General features: G+C 37.7%; 1 protein-coding gene and 1 long non-coding RNA gene across 2 annotated transcripts; one reads left to right on the top strand and one right to left on the bottom strand.

Moving 5' to 3' along the window:
• Positions 1-238: 238 nt before the first annotated feature.
• On the top strand, positions 239-1,180 carry LOC145685635 (uncharacterized). The gene has a single exon (XM_081758025.1). It carries the CDS (start codon positions 239-241, stop codon positions 1,178-1,180), a length of 942 nt encoding a protein of 313 aa, XP_081614151.1.
• Positions 1,181-12,443: 11,263 nt separating this feature from the next.
• LOC145686774 (uncharacterized) lies at positions 12,444-22,514 on the bottom strand. Its single transcript, XR_014131647.1, has 2 exons — positions 22,168-22,514; positions 12,444-13,057 (listed from the first exon to the last, which is right to left on the bottom strand). It is a non-coding gene; the product is annotated as an uncharacterized LOC145686774 (long non-coding RNA).
• Positions 22,515-22,939: the final 425 nt, after the last annotated feature.

Here is a 22,939-nt window from a genome sequence, read left to right as displayed (position 1 = left end):
GCCGTCCAAGAAGTACTTGATGGGAAGTTAGGAATAAGAGCTGCTGCCAAAAAAATATGACGTTCCGAAGACATCCGTTTTCCGCCACGTCCAAGTGTCCAAAGCTATAGGACTGAAGAAGTTCGTATATCAACCCAAATATGACTGCAAGAAAGTTTTTACTGCGGATGAAGAATTAGAGTTAGTGGATTACTTAAAGTTAAGCGCACGGTTGTAGTATGGCCTAACGAGAGAAGCAATGAAGAAATTAGCATTTCAATTTACGAAATGCAACAATAAGAAATATCCGACCGAATGGGAAGAAAATAAAGAAGCTGGTGAATATTGGCTGCGATGCTTTCGAGAGAAGCATTCTACTGAAATATCGCTGCGCAAACCAGAACCAACAAGTGTTGCTAGATCGCTGTCGTTTACAAGAGAAAATGTCAAGACGTTCTTCGCCATTTACAAAGAAGTTTTGCAACGTAGGAAGTTTTCCCCTAGTAGAATCTACAACGTTGATGAGACAGGACTCTCAACTGTACACAACCCACCCAAAATTTTTGCACCCAGAGGAGAAAAACAGCTTGGCAGTATCACATCAGGTGAAAGAGGGCCCAACGTCACAATGATCGCATGCGTTAATGCTATAGGGAACAGCGTTCCACCCTTATTTGTATTTCCCAGGATCAACTTCGTTGAATCGACAATGATGAGAGGAACACCTGCGGGAGCTATTGGAGCAGCAAATGTATCTGGGTGGTCAAACGATCATATTTTCCTCAAGTTTCTGAATCACTTTATTGATCATGAAAAGCCGACGAAAGAAAATCCAGTTATTCTTTTTCTGGACAACCACGAAAGCCACCTTTCAGTTCCTGTAATATCTAGAGCAAAAGATGCTGGAGTGATATTAATTACATTCCACCCACACACAACACACAAAATGCAGCCTTTGGACAGAACAGTATTTGGACCGTTTAAAACCTTTTACAACAAAGTAGCAACCGAGTTTATGGTATCACCGTCTTCTACCTCTCCCGGGACATCTTCCTCTGCATATAAGAGAATCACGATATATTATGTGGCTGAACTTTCTGGTAAGGCTTATGACAAGGCGTTCACTCCACGGAATATCAAGAAAGGGTTTGAAGTTTGCGGATTAGTGCCTCTGAATGAGGACATATTCACAGATGATTAGTTTGTAGAATCAACTCCACCAATCTCAAGCAACAACTCTCCATTTGATCAAGCTGGTTGTTCAACTGATGCAGCTACATCAGAACATTCTATCTCTGAAACTGCTTATGCCGATTATAACATTTTTTCCAAAGAAACCTCTTCGTGTGTGGTTGTCCAACGTGTTCCAAGCCCTTCCTTAACGAATGTGTCAAATTGTGCGAGTGTTTCTCCTCCGTCCGGGCAACCTCAAGCAAGACCTGCATCCCTATCCAGTGTGCGAATTAGATAATCTATATTGGGGGGGATAAAATTAGGCCAAAGGACATAGTCTGAAGGTTCAAATTTCAAAATGAGACAATAAATGCCTTACCCCATATATATATATATATATATATATATATATATATATATATATATATATATATATATATATAGGGGTGACATCTGTAATAAATAAGAGATTTATTAATTTAATAAATCTACCAACAATAACTATGCACATATATATTGTCTGACATACACACACCCCACTAAACCTTTCTGAACGTGTTTTAATGTTGTACTCACTCTTGTCCCCGTAGCTCTCTAAGGCTTATTTAGTTAATAATTCGGCTTGAGCGATAGCCATGATCACAAGCATATGTTAATTTTTCCACTCATATTGAAAGCTTCCACTTTGCATTAATACATACAGGTTGCGAAAAGAAACCTACTTCAGTCTTGTGAAAACCACTAAAATTATCAGTTAAACCGGACATTTTATTTTTATTATTATTATTTTTTTTAAAGAAAATCTAGATATTAACCTATCAAATAAGAAATGGATTGTTGCTGGTCCCGATATCTCACATCAAGGTCAAATCGAAGGCCAAATATTTAAAATATCTCAATTCAAATTTCGAGCTTGTGCTTCTACTTCCCGCTAAAGCTGTGCTCATCACGACTTTTTTCTCCAAATATCGATTTCGTGAAAGTCAACACTTAAAAATTACTTTACTGTTAGGTTGAAGATGAGTTGATTCACTATGGGCTACGTTATTCAAATAAAGTAAAACATTACACTGAAGTTTTTCAGACAACATTAATTGCGTGGACAGCAAACTGTACAGCGAAAAGATGGAAAAATGAAGGGTTAACTTTTAAAAAACCCGCTCCAGTTGAAATGCTTATACAGACACGGAGAATGACACGGAGAACCAGTCGTATTAACAAATGCTGAAACAAATCTTGAATTATTCGCTTATTCACCTAAAAATCACCTTCATTAACATGTCTGCTCACTAGGAGCGTATCCCCCAGCGTGTACGTTAACATATACTTACGAGAGAATACCTATATCTCAGATTTTGAGTACAGTTTCAAAAGTTCATTTCCGTAAACTGTAAAAGCAGTGATTACTATGCTAATTATCACAAATTAAATGCAACTTTTGAGTTGCATACACACAACCTACTAGGGAATGAAGACAATGTGCTAACAAAGAGTACACTGGAAAATGAAATAACATGTTATAACAAAAATTAAAATAAGATGATAATCGATACAAATATAGAGGATGAATATGACATATCCGAACCTCGCCAAGTATGGTAGAAGAAGCTATTTGTTTACTTCTTCTTGGCCAACCGCTAATAACATTTATAAATCTATATGTGTCTTTGTTATACGCAATTAGTACATTCAAATTCACAAACGATGACGAACTGAAGGGTACGAAGGTACAGTTGTAAGTAACAACCGTAGTCATAATAATATAGTTCAACTAAACAACGCTGAAAATAGTGGGTAATTAGGTGGTAAGTAGAAATGACCAAAACTGAACAGTTTACATCGATCATTTCGAAATACAGCTAGAAGATTAAATTTACAAGAAATAACAAAAATCAGTGAAATTTGGAGTTATACTAAGCATAGTTTGAGGGGGAAAGCGAGCATCCCCGGTGGGGATACTTCAGCTGACTTCTTTGGGGGGGAACAAAATGTGATTGAGGGGGAAAATCCCCCCCGGTAATTCGCACCCTGTCCCTATCACCGGAAGAAATAAGACCACTCCCTAAATGTAGATTATTTTCATCTACCAAGCGGAAAGTTAGGCGAGTTAAAGGCAGAGCTCGAGTGTTAACTGACACACCAGAAAAAAAAAAGAAATTGAAGAAAGAAAAATAAATGGGACAAGAAGAAGAAAACGTGGTGGTTCACTTACACGAACGAGAGGAGAATCTAGAACAACACGAAGAAAAGCTTGGGAGGAAGAATCAGATTCGGAAGACCTTGAAGCAGTAGAACTGGTAACTAATAATTCAGTAGACGAGTTAGAGGATTTACAAAACGAAATTTTAGTAAGTCAACTGGAAAACAACCTGGAAGATGAAAACATAGAGAAGAATGATTTTGTTCTTATCGTAGTCCGGGGAAAGAAGTCTATCAAGCATTATGTTGGGAAAATATGTGCAAAAATGAGTGACTTCGCATACACTGTTCAGTATTTGACGAAGCCAAAGAAAATTGGTGGTACGTGTTTCACATTCTTGGAAGATTCTGAGGAATTTTATCTTCCTGTTGAGGACATCAAAGTAAAACTATCTCATCCAAACGAAATTCAATGTTCATCATCTCGAAAGTTGAAATACTATGTGTTTCCTGTTTAGTTTGAAGGATATGATCTTGATTAGGGAGTTTTTTATGCAAGTATAAAATTTGTGAAGTATAGACTTTTCATGGAGAGAGATTCTTTGTAAATGCTTAAATATTTCAATATATGTTTTGTAGGTTTTTTTTCTCCCTTTATACACAAGTATTCTCACTTTCTTAACTATTGATGGAATAGAGTTCTTTTATACTACTGCATAAATAAAATATAAAGCCTGTCTCAGACGGGACTGAAGTAAGGCTGCGATTCAGGCTACAACTTGAACAGCTCAACTTCCATGCAATTTCTTTTATCCTGAGATATTGTAGAGGTCTCACACGATCCTTAAAACTAAGTAGGTTTTACCAGCAGAGCCTCTCGTGGCCGCTGTATTAAACACGAGAAACACTTGAAGAATGTTTTACGTACATGCTAAACAGCTGTCGTAATTGTAAACATTACTTTTTGAGTTGCGCAATATGAGTTCATCTGAAGATGATGATATAGCGATAGCAGTGGTATCAGCTATGTTGGTGGCACAAAAATCGAAAAAAAGGAGAAAAAACAGAAGTTGCTGGGCCAGGGAGTGGATTCTTCGCCGCAATAACGCACATGAAAGAACCGTATTTTCAATGGTAAATAGTGAAGTTCTTTCAGAAGATCCACGTTCATTGAAAAAATTTTACAGAATGAACTATTCGGATTTCCATACACTGCTGGAATTAGTAACTCCGAAAATCCAGAAAAAAGATACAAACATGAGGGAGTCTGTATCAGCTGAAGAAAGGTTTGTAGATACTTGCATGAATCAGGTTAAAGAAATGTAGTCTACTTGGGGGTACAAGGAACAATCAATTTCATGCAGAATTAGTTTGCCTGAAAATAGGCTTGGTACAGTTAAAATTTAAAGCTTTTCGGAATGTTCTAGATCAGTGGTCCGCAGATGAGTATAATGGGTAAATCATGTTCTGATAGTTTATATATATATATATATATATATATATATATATATATATATATATATATATATATATATATATATATATATATATATATATATATATATATATATATATATATACATACTTATTTTCAAATTAGAACATAACTGAAGTATTTTAGGTTAAGCTTCGGACACAATGTTTAGCAAAAGGGGTCCAGCTATTTTTTTTTCTCTCTAGGAAATGTTACAATTTCGGTATTTTCTGGTCACATTAAGCTAGTTTAGGTTAGCTTTGATTATTATTATGTTAGTGTAGAGTCCGGCATAATTTTCGGATTAACTGCTGTATCTCCGGACCAATTTTAGAAAATTTACCAGATGAATTGGAGAATATATTTTGGTTTGTGAGGAAGCGTGAGTGAAAGTCAGGTGAGGGGAATAGTTGAAATTAAGAAAATACTTGTAGTTGCTTGTTCTTTTTGATGTAAACGACACGATATGTAAAGGCGGAAGGAATTATTTGGCGGAGATGTACACTTAGGCCTATTATGATATATAGGAAAAGCAGTGCGGAAATGGTGAACAGTTTATCGAATCTAACTTAATTTAGTACATTTTGGTACTTTTTTGGATGGCACTTACTATTTCCTCCAAAGCTGTGCAACACTAATGCTATGCATTTTATTATATATAAAGTGTTTTCCCACTATCTTTGTTTATGCGTATACCTTTGGCTAACGCACCCCTCTATCGCTCGGGCCCCCCTGCTGCGCCCCTACCCCGATTTAGTTAGGTAGCATTTGTGCTTTTTAGTGGCCACCTAGCACAAGTTGCTTCGTGTTTTTAGCACTGGTCTTTATGCCATACGTCGACACTGTATTTCGAACAATAATCACTACCAAGTGAGCCAGTGTCAAAATTTAGAATTTTGGGGGGAAAATTAAATAATGTTCCTTTTTTCTCGAGTTTCATGTGGTTGGGTGATACAGTAGTAATGCCTAAGTTTCGAAAAAATGATAGAATCTTGCTTATTTCTATTATTATTAGGTTAGGTTATATTAGCTCTAAATCCCCATAAGCATTCCGCCAGCGGGCCGCTGTAGGCCATCGACGTGCGAATGGCGGACGCCGCCTCCGGGCCACCTGCTCAATTACACTAATTACGCCTTCGTCCCGCCGGCGGGGTATCCGCCATAATCCCGCTGCTCCCCGCCTTTAGCCGATATCCAGCTGCTGAAATCTCCCCACGTATTTCCCCCATGTGCAAGACATAATCGGATTTACTGCAAACCACGGCGGATTGCTCCCAAAAATTTCTCTTCATGCCGCCTTTAATCATCTACTCTCAATTTTGGGAATGTATTGGCACTTAAGCACTGAAACCTTTATACCAATACATGGTTAAAATACAAAGATTTAACACCATTTTAATTCAAGAATTCCATTCCCATCCGGAGATTGGTGGGCTGTACAACGCAATACTTTCCAAGCATATCTGAACTACTATCTCGTAATTGTCAGTGAGAATTGTAATTTTGGAGTTGATTGTTTGCAATGAGAAAAGCTTTAGGCAGTATTTTTGACATTTTGCCAAGTAACAAATAATGTAACATGTTCTGCTGTAACCGGTCACGAAAATAGTTTTATAAGCCAACGAACCGTCTGACAATAGTTACATGAGTACAGTGCTTCCACCTGTTTCTCTTATATCCTAGGTCTGCAGACGTTATCAGGTTCTCTTCTGTTCATATGAAAACCAGAACAAATGACGTTCACCACGCGAAGAGTGAAGAATTGTGGGTAATGCAAAGCAAATCCGTGCCCGCCACACGACCGTAAGCAGGGACAACCGCCACGATCAGCGTATGGTCCGAAGACTACAACCGTCGCAGTACCGCGTTCGCGGGTACCCTGACAAAACCGTCATCGGTCCGCCAGTGGTTGCAGTTACTCAACCGACTCGATGTCCCGCCTCGTTCCCGCTCGAAATCCGCTTATATACCGCCATAGTAGCGATCGGCCCGACGATGTGCGGCGACAATTGCTTATGGGGATGATTGCATCTTCCATTTCTCCTGTAAATTTTGCATTTTTTACGTCCTTTTGGACCCCTTCTGCTAATTATTTACCAGCTTCGTCTCTTAGTCTAACCTAGGAATGAGAGTAATGGGACAAAATATGCAAGATCCATACCCTTGGGTCGACGATGAAAAACTCTCATCTTGTTAATTCAAGAGGCGGCGGGGATAGGGGGCAAACACTCTAAAATTTGTCACCATATTCCTTCATAGAATGTAATTAGGTTATTAATCTAACCTAAAACAACGTAATGTAACCTAACCACATACCTTAGGTTAGTTTATACAGCAATAAAAATAGTTTTTCTTTTAATGCAGATTTTATGAAGAAATATAACCGATTTTAGGTAGTTAGTCCTTCCCCCATCGTATATGTAAATAAAATACGTAATCATATTTTTAGTCTTTAACACAGCTGCTCCTCAAGAGGCCTTTATGCCCCTGTACTCTTAGTGTGGGAGAAATATACGGTGGTGAGTGATAACGTTAGAGGAGGAGCACTTATCAATCGTCCCCGTGCCTTGTACTTTTGCAAGGACTTGAAGAGTTTGATAGAAGGGCAACTAAGTGAAGATGAGTGAAATAGTACTCCGGCTCTCGAAAACACTTCCGCAAAGTTGCACTTTCTTCTACGGAACTCTCGCAGTCCTTGCGCAAGTATACGACAAAGGAAACCTAACCAGTTTAAAAACAGCGCAGGCCTATTTCGGTCAAAATGCGGAGTTCTCCATACATTGGGAATCAAACACAGATCTCCCGCGTCAAAGTGTGTACACTAACCGTTTAGTAACGGTACTCCCATCGAGAATGGAAGCAGGTCATGTATTTGACTTGTGTAACAGAGAAAACATCCTTCAAACAAACTTTTTACTAAAATCACTGTAAACAAATCAGTCTCCATTTTCATTGTTTTTCTCTTTAGTTGGTACAAAATATGGATTAGTTCTGTTCCTGTTGATCGAAAAATGCTTCTCTTAGTACGTTCATCTCGGAAACGCCATGATGAATACCTTAAATAGAAACGAATCAAAAATGCAGAGGAAAGTAAAATTAAAGATGAAACAAGAAAACTAAGTGCTGAAGTTTCGAAATTGGATGCAAAAAAAGGAATAAATGGAATTATGTTACAAACAAGAACAAGACGCTCTCGTAGAACAAATTCAACAACTGAAAGCAAAACAAAATTCTGCTTTAAAATGTTAATGTGAGGATTAACATGTCTCAGAATTGGTAATATCATGACTGATAGTGGGCCACGGTAGCTCAGTGGTAGAGCATTCACCTCTGATTCAAGGGGTCTCTGGTTCGATTCCAGCTTGGGCCAGGTGAACTCGTGTGCGTAGGTTTTCTTGTGGTTCTCTCGTTTGCTCCGACTTCCTTTATTCCACCATTTCTCATCATGACCGTCTTCTTTAGCCTAATCGGCAAAACCGTGGGACGTAAAACATAAAAGATTCCTTTTTTTTTCATTTTAGGACTGATACTAATAGGTTTCAAGGAGAGTTGGCAATATATTCTTGACTGCGTGTTATATTTGTTTTTATTGTTTTTACAAACAACAACAACAACAACAAAAGTAATTTGCAATTTTAAGATATGTGATACTGTATCATTATTATTATATCATTGATAAATTTTGTGTCAATAACAATTACTCGTGTTGAACATGACAAATATGTAAATGGTAATTAAAGAAGTGTGTTGGATGGGTATGGGTATGGAGGAAACCGTTAAAAAAGAGTATGATAGAACTTACCCCATATCTTCCCATTTATATTCGAGAATTTAGGTCAGGGAAAACAAGAATTTGTGTCAGGGAAGTCAATCTTCACTTTTTGTGGGAACCCTGAATTATCCACACCGGTCGGCAAGTGTTGTCAAACAATAGGGTTAGATAATTAAGAAAATACGTTTTATGTCTCCTCGTATTAGAAGTATTTTCCTTTTGTAAGGAATATGTTTTTTCTTCTTTAGATTGGCCGTTACACTACGTTTCTTGGCTACGGGTGAAGCATACACAAGTTTAATGTTTACCTCAAGAATTCCAGACAATACTATTAGCGTCATCATCCCGGAGACCTTAGCAGCAATATATGACGTGCTAGAAAAGGATTATCTGAAGGTATGTTCCATTATTATTGCAAATTTTCCATTGGTGTACTTAATAGCACAGAATCATTTTCACACATCCCTCCCCCACACAGATATACAAAGTGAGGTGTGGGCCCTTTTCCCAGGTTTTAATAAATCCAAACGATGCGCTGTTCATTTGTTACAAAGTCCGTTCAAAATAAGTATTAGGACACCATTATTTCGCCTAACCGCTGTAATAAAAACTATTTAAATTAGTTCTTTTTTTAAAAAATTAAGGGTTTCTCTTCGTTTCCCCCAACGTGTTTTCTGTATTGTGATGTCATCGAGGCATTATTCGGTATAATTACTTACCACGGAGGAGCTCTCATTTCCATAAAGAAAGTGTTTATTTCTCATGGAAAATTATTTATATTAAGGTGCCTAAGACATTACATAATTCTCTTCTCGTTTATTACGATATCTCGGAGTACAGTGTTGCAAACCATATCCAATGCAGCTTTAAGTGACAGGTTTCCTCAAAAGGATATTGTCAAAAATGGAAAGTGATGCAGTAAACCGATAATTATAGTTTATATATTAAGTATATGGACGAAAGCAGGTTCATGCCAGATTTCAGTGGATCTAAGCTAGGATGCAAGTGATCTCCTAAAATTGCGACATAATCGTTGGCAGTGATTCGTCCGCTAGGTGTGGCCACAGGACCCAATGAAAACCATGATATTGCGGCCCACAGCATCACCGACCCGCCGCCATGTTTCACAGTTGGGCGGAGACACTGCAGATCATAAGCGTCTTTGGGCGTTCTCCACACATAAACACGGCCCGTGGTTGGGAATAGGGTGAAGGATGACTCATCCGACCATATCACACGTTTCCAGTCCTCAACGGTCCAAGTTGCATGGTCGCGACACCATTTGCGGCGTGCGAAAGCGTTATGGTCCCTGATGAGCGGTTTGGCCCGTGCAACACGACCCCGTAAGTTCATGTCATGTAATTCGCGGCGGACTGTGATTGTCGAAACAGGGTAGGGGAGGTGCTGATTGAGTTTCTCCGTCACTTGCTCCGCAGTGGCACGACGGTTCTGCGTGACAATGCGCTTTAATACCCGGCGTGACCTGTCACTCATGATTTTCTTCCGCTCACTGTTCCGCTTCCCCGATGTGGTTTTCCCGTGTGTTGTGTAGGCTGTCATCACCTTCGACACTGTCCCACGCGACACACCTAACACAGTAGCCACTGCCGTCACACTCACTCCACATAACCGCGCACCAACAATTTGCCCTCTTTGAAAATCTGAGAGGTCTCCCATTTTACACTACCTCCGTCTGCTGCAGCCACTGGACACTGCTGTTCCACTGCGCCTGGTGTAGTATGGAGACCGACCTAACACACCACCACCAGCGGTCCGGCGCTGCGGGCGCCACGACACCACTTCCAACCCATACATCTGACGTGTTGCCAACTACAGGTGTTTCCATTTTTCTGATCACCATCTATATATTCAGAGAACCTGTAATAGAATCCACCCGGATATATTCCGAACGGTGAAGCATTTTCAAATTGTTACTTTAAGGGCATACAGAGGATACTGTAAGGGACCACCATTGGAAGCTATGGCGTGATGATACCGTAGAAGCAGTGTTGCCAACCCAACATAAGTTGTGCCTTTCTTTTTTGAGAAAGACACAATATTATGTTTATTCCACCTGCAAAAGTAAAATGAAAGCAAACAAATAAAAGCTTGTCTCTATGTTGCAAACTAACACTGCATAGCTGGTTTGCATTTCACAGATGGAGTGACTTGATGTTGTACCATTGAAAACAGGAACTTTGTTGGGTTGACAACACTGCTTTTTCAGTGACAGGACCCTGTAGCACACAGTGGTAGTCCCTGATACTGTAAGTGGATGTTTTCGATCCACTTACTTGTAATAAATTAACTGTAAAAATATCTGGTTTAAATATAGATATATATAATCTAATAGTTTTTAAATTCCAGGCCTGGATAATTATTTAGGTGCTTATATATTTATATAGTTTATAATGTTTATATAATTTGTATCTTATCTGTATATAATTTGTATCATATTTTTTATATAGCATTAGAGAGATTGCCTTTTAAGATTTTCTGCTTAGATAGATACACTGTTGCATTTGCTTCCATAGTCTTAGGATCGGATACGTGCTTGTTAACTGTTAGAACTTCAAGGGGGGAGGTTGGTAGCGTCGGTTTTTTCAAATCTGCAACGAACTTTCTTTATTTTAGCTGGAGATCTTTTCGTTTTTGGATGCTGCCACGTGAGAGCCGAATCGTATATACACCGAGCTGTTTCGCTTGGTAGGGGTTCTTCTGACGCTTTGGACCACATGGTTACGTTCGACTGACGGTCCTAATGTCTGTTGGATCAACCAAGTTTTTTTTAAGCTATGCTGTTCAAGGCTGGCAGGTTAGGATGGTCTCTCGGAATGACCAAGGATAGGGAATAGGTTTTTCTTTCGCAAATAACTAAAGAATAGTTTTCTGGGGAGAATTCTTTTTTGTTTAATAGGTTAATTTTAATCACGTCGATGACGTAGGAATATCTATTAAATAGGTTTTTGTATTTTGAGATACGTTTTAATCTCTTGGATAGGTCTATTTAAGAATTCTACTTTCGAGCTCCAATGGTTTTGGGTTCGAGCCCCTCTGGAATGAGAACTTTGTTTATCAAGTTAAAGTTTATTGTTTTCCTTTTTGATTCCCTGATCCTAATCCTGTGTTAGTGATTATCTCTTGAAAAAGAGATAAGTTTCTGGTCTCTTTTAGAGCGAGACCTTATTTAGGGCAAGGCCTAGTTTTGGTGGCCAGTTTATTGTCTCGAAGAGAGAGACTTGGTTAGGGCAAGGTCCACAACACGGGCCTGTTTATAGTCTCATGAAAGAGACTTATTTCTTACCTTAACTTAACCTTTCACCTTGTTTTGTTATTTAGTCAGGTTTTCCTTTTCGCAGGTTCTATAGAGTTCTGGAGACCTGTGTAGATAGGGCAAGCATTTTGTACTTTGGCAACTATGTATTAGCAGACTTAATGTAATCAGACTTATCCTACCAAGATTGGTTGAAAAGTAAATGAAATTAACATTTGAAGTATCATTTAATATTCACTTACAATTACCAAGGGGAGGGGGCCCCGAGGCTCGTATGCATTTATTTATTATACTTGTAAAATACAAGCATTAGAAATAAAGTCAATATTTTGGGTGGACATCTTTTAAAAAGTTTATAAGAAATTTGTGGTCCTCGAGATTCCCCCCCCCCCCTGGTAATGTTAGGGTTAACGCTTTTGAAACGAACTGCGCCAAAAAGGTTATTCTAAATACTTTAAGCTCGTTGCACACAATGATCCGACCCAGTCGTATTATTTTAATTTTCATATTTCCCAGAAATATGAACACACACACACACACACACACGAAAAAAGTAGCTTAAGAACTGGTAACCGTGAATGAGTGAATTTTATACTGATACAATCGAAAATGTCAAAATCGTGCCAATTTAAAATAATGATATTGTTTATGTATTAAAAACCTTGCGCAATCTTGCGCAAATTTAACGGACTGGGCCCAGGCGCTGCACACAAATACCATGCTTGATTCTTTGGATAAGTTTGCATTCAACCAAAAATGCCTAACTGCTCAATTATATTATAATGCCAGTTGATTTTTTTTATTTCCACCACACAAGATGTGTGTTCCCGTTTTGGAGCAAACGCAGTAATGTATGAAATAGGTTACAGTTTAATATTAAAAGTTACATGTAAATATGATTTTAAATCATTTTATTTTGTAACTTTAATCAGCTTTACAGTAAGTCCGGGTTATCCAAAATCTCGAATTCTCTAATATCGTCCAATATTTTATTTTTTAGTTGATATTGGAGCCTTTTGCTCCGTATATTCCGGGTGTATTTTGCAAATGCTGAAAGGCTATCGTCAGTTTTTCTCCTCTTCTCCGCGATCACCTGCAAGGCATCTGTAGCACTTTTCATCATTTCTTCTGAAGGACTTTTTGGACTTTTCCTTGGTGCCTTTCGTGACGTTGATGCAACAGGAGAATCCAATGTCCTTCCCAATTCATCGATTTCGTTTACAACAATGGTTGTATATGGTAACATCTGCAAAGAAATTTCAAAATGTTTAGTTGGATATTCCAAATGCGTATTATAATGTTAAATAAGAAAATGATCTGGATAGGAAAATTTGTTACATTTAGGTATTTCTTCTTCTAGGTACCTCAAACTAGTGATGAGTGGGAAACGATTGCCAAGCAGTTTCAAGAAAAGTGGAACTTTCCACATTGTCTGGGTGCCTTAGATGGTAAACATGTCAATTTTCGTCCTCCCAGAAGCGAAGGGTCAACATTCCGTAACTACAAAGGCACAGACAGTATTGTATTACTAGCCGCGGTCGATGCTACATATAAGTTCATATATATTGATGCCGGGAAGAATGGCAGGCAAAGTGATGGGGGAGTGTTTAAAAGTAGTTCTCTGGCTCGTGCCATAAATTACAATCTATTAGATTTCCCTCCTGATCGCGCTCTACCCGGAAGAAATAAATCAGTTCCGTATGTATTTGTCGCAGATGATGCCTTCCAGCTTCAAAAACGAATAATGAAGCCATTCCGTTTTCGGAACCTAAGTAAGGCTCAAAAAATATTCAACTACCGAGTGAGTCGAGCAAGAAGGGTTGTCGAAAATGCCTTCGGAATTTTGGCCAATCGGTTTAGAATTCTGTTGACAAAAATTAATCTAGCCCCAGAGAAAGTGGAACTAATTATTCTTGCGTGCTGCGCTTTACATAATTTTCTGCTGCAAGAAAATTCAGATGCACCAGCAGCTCAACCTGATGACGATGAAGCTCCTGGTGAGGTGCCGGATGGTAATTTTCGAGGTATAGGTCCTCAAGGTAGCAACTGTGCTACAAGAGCTGCGCTTGAAACACGCATCGAGTTTCAAGACTATTTTAACAATGAGGGACAAGTTGAGTGGCAAGAAGAGGCGATTAAGAAGTACAATTACTGAAAGGGACTTATTCCGTAAACCCTCGCTTGTCATTGAGGAAGGTATATAGGCCCCATTTAATGGTCTATAGGTATGGTGTATATATTCCTGTCATATACTTAGATATTATTGTGATTTGTTTGAGATTATGCATCTGTTTCTGAATATAAATTTGTTTACTATATGTTGTTTACTATATGTTTGAAATTTAATCACTGGATGCTAGTTGAATTGTAAATAACTTAAATAAATGAATTTTCATTCGATAAAAGCTTTACATATTTATTTACTAGACCTTATTTTACGTGCCAAGACCAAATTTTTGGTTGCCTACAATATTGATAATGGAATATTGTATTGGAATTTTTCTGTAAATTAGGTATATTTCTGTAAAAACCTGCCTATTGCAGAGGCCCTCTGGTCAGAAATTCCGTAAAAGTTTTATGCAGCTTTTTCCGAATATAACCCCCTGACACAAAAACCACCCTCACTTCAAATGTGTGTACATCTATATAAATATATCTCCATACGCTATATAACGTATCTTATAAACAAGATAACTACCGCAATTTTCAGCAGATTCAAACCAAACTTGGCTGAAAAATTGGCTGTAACAATATTTTGGATGACTTTGTTAGCAATAATGATCGAATGAAAAGATTCAAAATAACGGCCGTTCAAAAATGCAGAATTTCCACAAAATGCACAAAAAAGTTTTAAAAGGGCGGCATTTTGGAGTATTTTTCAAAGATATATACTTCTCTCTCGTGGCCCTATGTCCAAAAGGCGTATTTGGTTTACGCAGAAAGAGCCCTTCCAGTTATCGAAATTTGGATTATGTTCATTTCGCGTAACACTTTCGAAAAACTAACTTGGCTTCTTAAAATTTGCAATTCTTTCGAAAAATTGCTTATAACAGAGACTGATGATGCGTAACGAGTCGCGCGATATGAAAATTTCACAGTTTTACATTACAATGCAGAGTAGTCAAAAGTACTAGAAAACCTGGCCAAAAAGCATTTTCTGACTAAAGATTGTGACATTGAACTATAACATAATTGTATTGTATGATAATAGTCAGACAATACAAATCAACTGCTGGTAATACTGTTCTGCTTACATGTTCATGTAAAATGGACATCAAAGTTTACAATGTGTACTAAACTAGTATGCGACTTCATGCACACAGAAACAGCCTACAACATCCTCCAAATATAACAATAAAAAACTATTGTCGGTATACATAAGAATGCAGTCAGTAGTATTATAAATACGAATAAGTTTCATTTGTGGTCTATACTTCTTGGTAGTACGAATGGTAAATGCATATGATTGCAATAGGTTACAAAAATAAAACTTCCGTGTGGTTATAATAAATTCTCTGCGTGTTTCTTCCGAAAAATATCAATAATAAAATTGTCTCGTTATATAATCAATTATTTCTCTAATCACGCATGATCATTATATCGGTGTTCGAAAAATCGCGCATATCTTCTACACGAACTTATTCTAGATGAAAAAAAAAAAGATTGGGATTGTACTTACGGACCTCATTTCATTGTTAGTGCCTCTCAAGGGAATCCAAATTTGATTCTATGTTTGCTTTTGCTTTTGGGTGAATACGAGAAAAAAAAATTGGTGCAGGATATAGAAGATAAGTCGAATAGCTTTTATTCGTAAAATCCTACTATTTGCCTTGCAGTACGCAGATACAGGCTTGCATTTAAACTGTCCCATTAGATACTGTTTTATGAATAGGAGCTATTCGATTTATCTCCATTATCCTACACTTTTTTTTTCCTGTTCACCTAAGCCACCCAAATACAAAAAATAAAATTCAAATGTCACGGTTTCCAATGCTAATGAAAAAGGGACATTTTAATTATCCAATAAGTATAAATTAAAAAAGAATACACTTACATGGAAATTACACAAATTGTTATATGAACATACATTCTTCTCTAAATATAACTAAATAGGTAATTACCTCGTTGCAAAATTTTATACGACTTTCTTAGTGTTTTCGTACGTAGCCCAGCAGTACTAAGCAACGACCATAAGGAAAGTGTAAAAAGGATCTTCTTCAGCAAAAAATCAATGGTTGTAAGTATACGCCTTTCAGAAATTGTTTAATGATTCTGTAACGATTATTTTCATGATATGCTTTATCTTGTGCTGGCAGATTCTCCACAAAGTACTCACGTAGCCCTGGGAGTTGTTCCGCGATACGTTTGCACACAGGAGACAAAGTTAACCATGGGCTCGGAAAATGATGCAGAAAGAGATGGCTGTCTAAATCCAATACTAATTGGGTAAGAGCATAGTCGTCTCGTCGGGCCGCATACATTCTGAACCACTGAAATATATCCACAAGAAAATCTTCAATATCCCACGACAATGATTTTACTCAATCATGGAATGCATTAGAAACTGTGTGCGAGGTACAAGAACCAGTGTCGAGAAGCTTTGGTAACCCTTCACCTTGACATCAATCATTTAACATTCGCCGAAGAGACACGTTTACATTAAGTCCGGCAACTTAGATGTGTTAATCGTTTTCGCAATAGCTTGAAAAAGATCTGAAGATGTAGCGTGCCCCAAAAATATACCGTACAGGTAATGAATAACAATACAATTGGTTAAAGAAAAAATATCGAATATGAATATCAAACTGTCTATCTGTTGCTGCGTTTGTAGTTTCATCTACAGCAAGACAGAAATTACCAGAAGTTGTAACACCGTACAACAATTTTTCATGTAAATAGGGAACAAGCCCATGCGATACTGCTATTACAACTTAGTTCTATGAAGCTAAAAATCCTTATTTTTACAAGTGGAAGTAAGAATGCCAAAAAAATATCGGAGGTTTCATTAAAATATAGGAATTATAGGAGGATTGGAAAGCCTGAAATGTGAATTCTTTAAGGGTCCTTAGCGTCAAATTAGGCCCCGCAGGAAGGAACGCCAAATAAATTTTATATATGCGTTTTAAAAAATAAACTCAAAACACTTCCCACTTCAATTTTTAATCCACTGATATGAACTTTTACAATACAGCAAATCCCAGGGGTGTCCTTTTTTTCTTTCTTTCTTTAAATAATATCCTTTTGTGTAGTAATTTCGCACACTTCTTTCCTCCATTTGCTCCTTAGTGGGGCTGTAATTTTATAAAATCCGTTCTTAGTACGGCTCTACATCATTAAAGAAACCCACTGCCCACAATTTCTATCAGCGTCTAATTTTACATACTCTCCTCCCCTCCCAATGTGCCGAATTTTGTGAAATCCTGCTAATGGGTGAGTCAGTAGCATTTCGCATTTATATTTCTAGATTGCAACGGATAGAAATATGTCCATCTGTCCTCAACATCCTTATGAAAAACGGCCTACAGCTTAGAGCAGGATTCGAATTGCTACGTTTTACACTCGAGAAAAAAAAATGTCCTTTACCTGGATTCCAACAGACCACCCTCTGATTACAAAGACAAGTCAAGCGACTTATCTACGAAGGACACGTGATAGAAATACATTGTGTGAGCTCCTTCATGGCTAAGCGGTTAGCGTACGTGCCTTCCACGTGGGAGACCCGGATTCGATTCACGGCGGGAGCTCATATGGTTCGGATTCCACGATAAGCAGGGTTGGCAAAAACCATGGTATTTTATTGAAAAAACCAAAAAAGCCGGTTTTTTTGTTTAAACCAGGCTTTTTTGGTTTAAATAATTTGCTCCATATATTCATATCATATATGGACAGAAATAAGTTTGTTTCGCCTTGATGTTATTATGCAACAACCGGGTTATGCTGGAAGGGGTCACATAAGCTTAAAGCGGAATAAAAACCGCTTTTCGAGTTATTTCCGAGAGAAATTGTCCTCCATTTGAACTTGGAACCTGGACTAATTGGCCACAAATGCGATAAGTTTGCCGACGCACTCACGAAGGAATCCTGATAAAAAAAATACGTTGTACTGATCTTTACTTGCTTCTTAATATAACTTCAAGAGTCATTTCAGAAGGACAAAAAGATAAAAAGTTGTACAAGTGAAACCATTATACAGAATTACATATGATCAATTTCAAAGTACTACGGAGTACAGAAGAACTAATTTAGTTCAAGTTAGTTAACAACGACTTTTATTGGTCCAAATTAAAGAAATACAACAACTTAATTTGCATATCAGTAAGAAAAGTGATTAAAGATACGAATTATTTGAGTCCACTTTTGCTCAGACTCATTTATGCATAAATTGATACCAAAGATACTTCTCATTTCACTAAATGCCTCTCGTGAGGTCTGTATGATCACCCCCCCTCCCACACACACAAAAAGTACGGCATTTCGATGTATTTTATCAATAGTAAACATTGAAACGAAACAATATTTAGAATTTTACTTTGATTGCAATTACATAACAATAATAACAACTACAAAAAAAATCACAAAGAAACATTTATAAACTTACTTTTAAAAAGTTGCTTTTGTAGTATAATCTTTTTGAGTAATGAATGGTGAATTTAGGTCTGAATATAATACGAATAATATACGGGAGTGAAACGTAATAACCCACAAATGTGTGTTCATCAATATTTTACAAACACTTACACTTTTACGAACATTTTTCGTTTTTTGTAAACCATTTGTTTTTGTTTGAAAAAAAAAACAGCTGGTTTAAATCTTGGTTTAAACCTGCCAACCCTGACGATAAGTAGCTGGTTCCGTCTCATATAGCCTCGCTGCTGACAGGGGCGTTAAACTCAATATCAACTAAAGAAATATATTGTACTGAATGCTGCATCTTTAAATCACGTCAGGAGAAAAAAAAACTGCACAAGTGATTAAGATTGATTCATCGATCTTGTGCCGGACTCGCGCATATTGATATTATATTCGGAAATTAGGATGGTTCCGTTTCAGTATAGTGGTTCTGTTAATATATATTTTTAAATCCGGAATCATTCACTTAAGCCAGCGTGATTATTCATCAGCAATTTCTTCGCATGCAACGTCTGTTTTAGTGTCCTGTATTATAACCAGAACGTTAAAAATGACGTTTATACGAATATTGAATGTCTGAATTTTAAACTTCAGTTTTTTTTTTTTTTAATCCATAATCATTAATTTATGATTTTTAGAGAATTTCGGTCAGGTCGGTATAGGTAGGGTTAGAAATATGAGAAACAAGTTGGAAAGAGTCATAAGATACTATTCTGCATTTCCCTATTGGATTAAATACTCCAGATGTAATGACCTGTCACAGAATTCGAACCTACGACCTGCCAAATAGCAAACCCTTCAATTTGCTCTCAACCCTACAACGGTCGGTCGGAAAAAGTTTCATAAACAGTCGGGCTGGGTCTGAGAGGCCCAAGAAAATAAAACTGCATAATTAATTCGTAATCAATATTTTTAAAAACGGCTACTAATCTAAAATCATTACAAGTGCTTTACGACAAATATAATAAGTGAGTGCACATGAAAGATAGTTCCATTAGATGCTCCACCGAAGGCATATTTCTGCATAGTGTACAGAACCTGTAATTTTTACTTACAAGTGGAAATGAAATGAAATGAAATGAAATCTTTGAGTTTTACGTCCCACGATTATGCCGGTTAGACTAAAGGAGACGGTGATGATGAGTAATGAATGAAATGGTGGAATGAAGAAAGTGGGAGGAAACGGGAGAACCCCGAGAAAACCCACGCACACGGTGTTTGTCCACCACAAAGTTCACTTGGCGGGGGCTGGGATCGAACCCGGGACCCCAAGCACCAGAGGTGAACGCTCTACCACTGAGCCACCGTGGCCCAATTACTTACAAGTGGATCGTTACTAGTATGAAACCACGACAAGTGCTACTGAAACTTGTACCACTACCAAACCCACCATTTTCCCACCACCCTCGTTGCTCACACCCACAATCGCTGGCGCGCCTGCTTTTTTGAACGTAGCTCTGCGCTACCGCAAGTTAGATAGCATTTGTGCTTTTTGGTGCACATCTAGCACAGGATGGTTGGTGCCTTTTGCACTGTAGTGTTTATGGTACACATCTGAAAGCCGTATTTATACACAAACCGTGAAGAAATCGTATTTTTACAACAATTACTTCTAGTGGTCCTTCAATTTTATCTATGCCAAATGAGATATCTTCATGTCGCCCAGTGTAAACCTTTTAGCGGACAATAAGAAGTAAATTAGTGAAAGAATTATAATTTTCATCAATTCTTTCTAGTGGTGGGCCAAAAGTAAATATGTAAGTGTTCATATATGATATATATTAATCAGTTTTAAAAACTTCGATATAAGGACGGGAAGATTTCAGTCACTTCTTGGAACTGTTTGTGCTTTAGTGACTTGTAACATTTTGTGCCTTTCGTGGACTATGTCAACTCTTCACAATTTATTGTTAAGAAAAAGGTGTTTAACTTACGTTACGTAGCTGAGATAGAGAAGGTGGTTAGAAGCTCCGCAATGCTAGTTTTATTCCACCTTTATTCCCATGATAATACCAGATGACATTATGTCACGATCGGGTGTAGCAACTTCAATGTATCCTAAACTGCTCCAGGAACCGGGTCAGATGAATCGGAGTAGAAACTTCAGAATTTTTGGCTAGTTTGCATGAGACGTCCTCGGCTTTTTCTTTACTCGAAAACACAAAACTTCATTAATTTTAAGGTTTCTCTTTTTATGCTACTTTTCTGTTCTTGGTTAGTTTAGGTATTTCCAGGCTGGGGCCATTACTTTGACTTTAGGCCGGGCACTAGTTTAGTTTATTGGATACCTTAAAAATGCTTTAATAAAATACCTTAAATCAAATGACTTGGCCAAATATGTAAATGATTCCAGGGGTTCACTCGAGCAGATGGTTCTACCAAATAGAAAAATTTTAGATAAAAAAAACGGCGGTAAAAATTTTTCGTGAAGGGATGAGAGTGTGAATATCAGTAATTACTATCAGTGCACAGCATATTGACATGAATTTTGAGTGCTAGTGAAAGTACTGTATGTGTAAGTGTGCCATTCCATTAACCTCGTTTACGCGTATATTCCCGTCGCTGACGCGCCTGCTTCTTTCGGACGCAACACCTCGGCTCCTTCTCTGACCTAGCGAAAGTTTGTTCGTTTTTCATACACTGCAATTTTTGCTATACGACTACTTTGTATTTATACTGAGCCCTGCTGATTTAGCGCATGCTCTGCTCGAAGAAATACAAACTTCTAACCTAACCTGAAAATGTACCAAATGTCAAATTTTGGTGGTAATAGTATACATGAGAACCCCCTGATCTGCGTTTCTTCTGTGTTCTATTACCACTTCCACATGAAATACCATAAATTTTCTACGTAGTGCTATAGTAAGAAGTATCCTTGTGCACAAGACACGCGATATGCGTTAAATCCCCCCCCCCACAAACACACAGTCATAGACAAAGTACAAGGGTACTACACATGCAGATACGTTCTTTTTTATTTCCGTATCAGTCGATAAGTAAATAAAAGTTGCTTTGTTACCCCCTTTGTAAGCTCGGCTTGTGTATAGCCCGCTCCCCCCAGTTCTTTGTCACCGGAACTGGAAGAGTCACTACTACTACTACTTATATCGAGAACAGAACCCAACCAACCCCTGCGGGGCTTCTAACCCGTTCCTACTACTACTACTATTGCTACTAACTACTACTATCGCTACTACTACTACTACTACTACTTATACTAAAGCTACCTTACCGCAAGATTTACATCTTAAATCTTTATAGCATGCAATTCCGATTCATTATGAACTAGTATGAATCGTTAGAATCACTATGATTCGTTAAAAATCACTGGGGGGAGCGGGCTATACTCAATCCGTAAGCTCGTACACACAATGAATAATCCCTAAAAGTATGAGCGTCCTGCTCCTTCGGAAACTGATGCAGCTTCAGGTATACTATATCTGAGCAATTTTCTAGGTTAGGTACTGAGGGTATCCGCTCACGTCTTTACCCACATACCACATAAAGTAAACTTGTACCGCATCGGAGGCCCCTCTCGTGTACTACAGTACACTCGATTCTAAAACCGTTTCCTAAAATTGCACGAAGGCCACACAACACTGATAACAATTAACTTTGTTTCTTTTTTAAAACATATTACATTATAGTTTGGTATACAAATTCTACAATATACTTTATTGTCGATTATTTTTCGTCTTTTAAAAGATGTAATTAATTTGTTCATACCTGTAGTGTTCGGACGAACACTCCTTACTTCACTGCACACCTTCTGTAAAGCTTCAATTCTTGCAGTTTTTTTATAATACAAATCATGCTTTGTATTGTACAATAAATCATATTTTTCATATGATTCGATTAATGCGATAGAGGCTTCCCTTGTCCATGTAGCCATGTTTTTTGAAATGAGAGCAAGAAATAAAGTTGAATGTCGTCAGACGCTACCCTTTTCTGATTGGTAGTTGTATGGAAGTCCAGAAGCAAATAGGAACTGCTTCTATTTCTTCCAAGTCAGGATCCAAATAGAGACAGCAGAAAATTTCAACCTGAACTAAGGGCAAGTTACCTCTCACACGATCGTTAAGTAAGGTCATGCGTGAATCGCAGCCTTACTTCAGTCCCGTCTGAGACAGGCTTAAGTGTTAGGTTTCATACCACTCGATAGATAAATAATAATCTATGTTTAATTTGTATTATCAGATAGATAAATACAATAAATGTGTTTCAGAGTCTCAATTTTATTGTCCTTACACTTTTATTTTAGTATACGTTTAATATTTAACAAGAAATCAAACCACTTATACTTAGTTTAACTACAAGTGTCCCGAGGTACATCATCCCCTGTTTCAAGGTACATCACCCCTATGTACCTTGGGACACTTATCAGTGTCTTAGAAAACAGAGTATTGCAGTAAGATCATAAGAAAAGCAAACTTCTACTTTTTCTAAATAAATGCTCAAAGGACTATTGCACCCTACCAGGCTTTCAGGTACCTGATTA

Source organism: Thermobia domestica, chromosome 5, assembly GCF_964235325.1.
Source record: "Thermobia domestica chromosome 5, izTheDome1.hap1.1, whole genome shotgun sequence".
In the NCBI taxonomy this organism is placed as follows: domain Eukaryota; kingdom Metazoa; phylum Arthropoda; class Insecta; order Zygentoma; family Lepismatidae; genus Thermobia; species Thermobia domestica.
The sequence above is the reverse complement of the archived record's forward strand: the minus strand, read 5'-3'. Positions and strand labels throughout refer to the sequence as shown.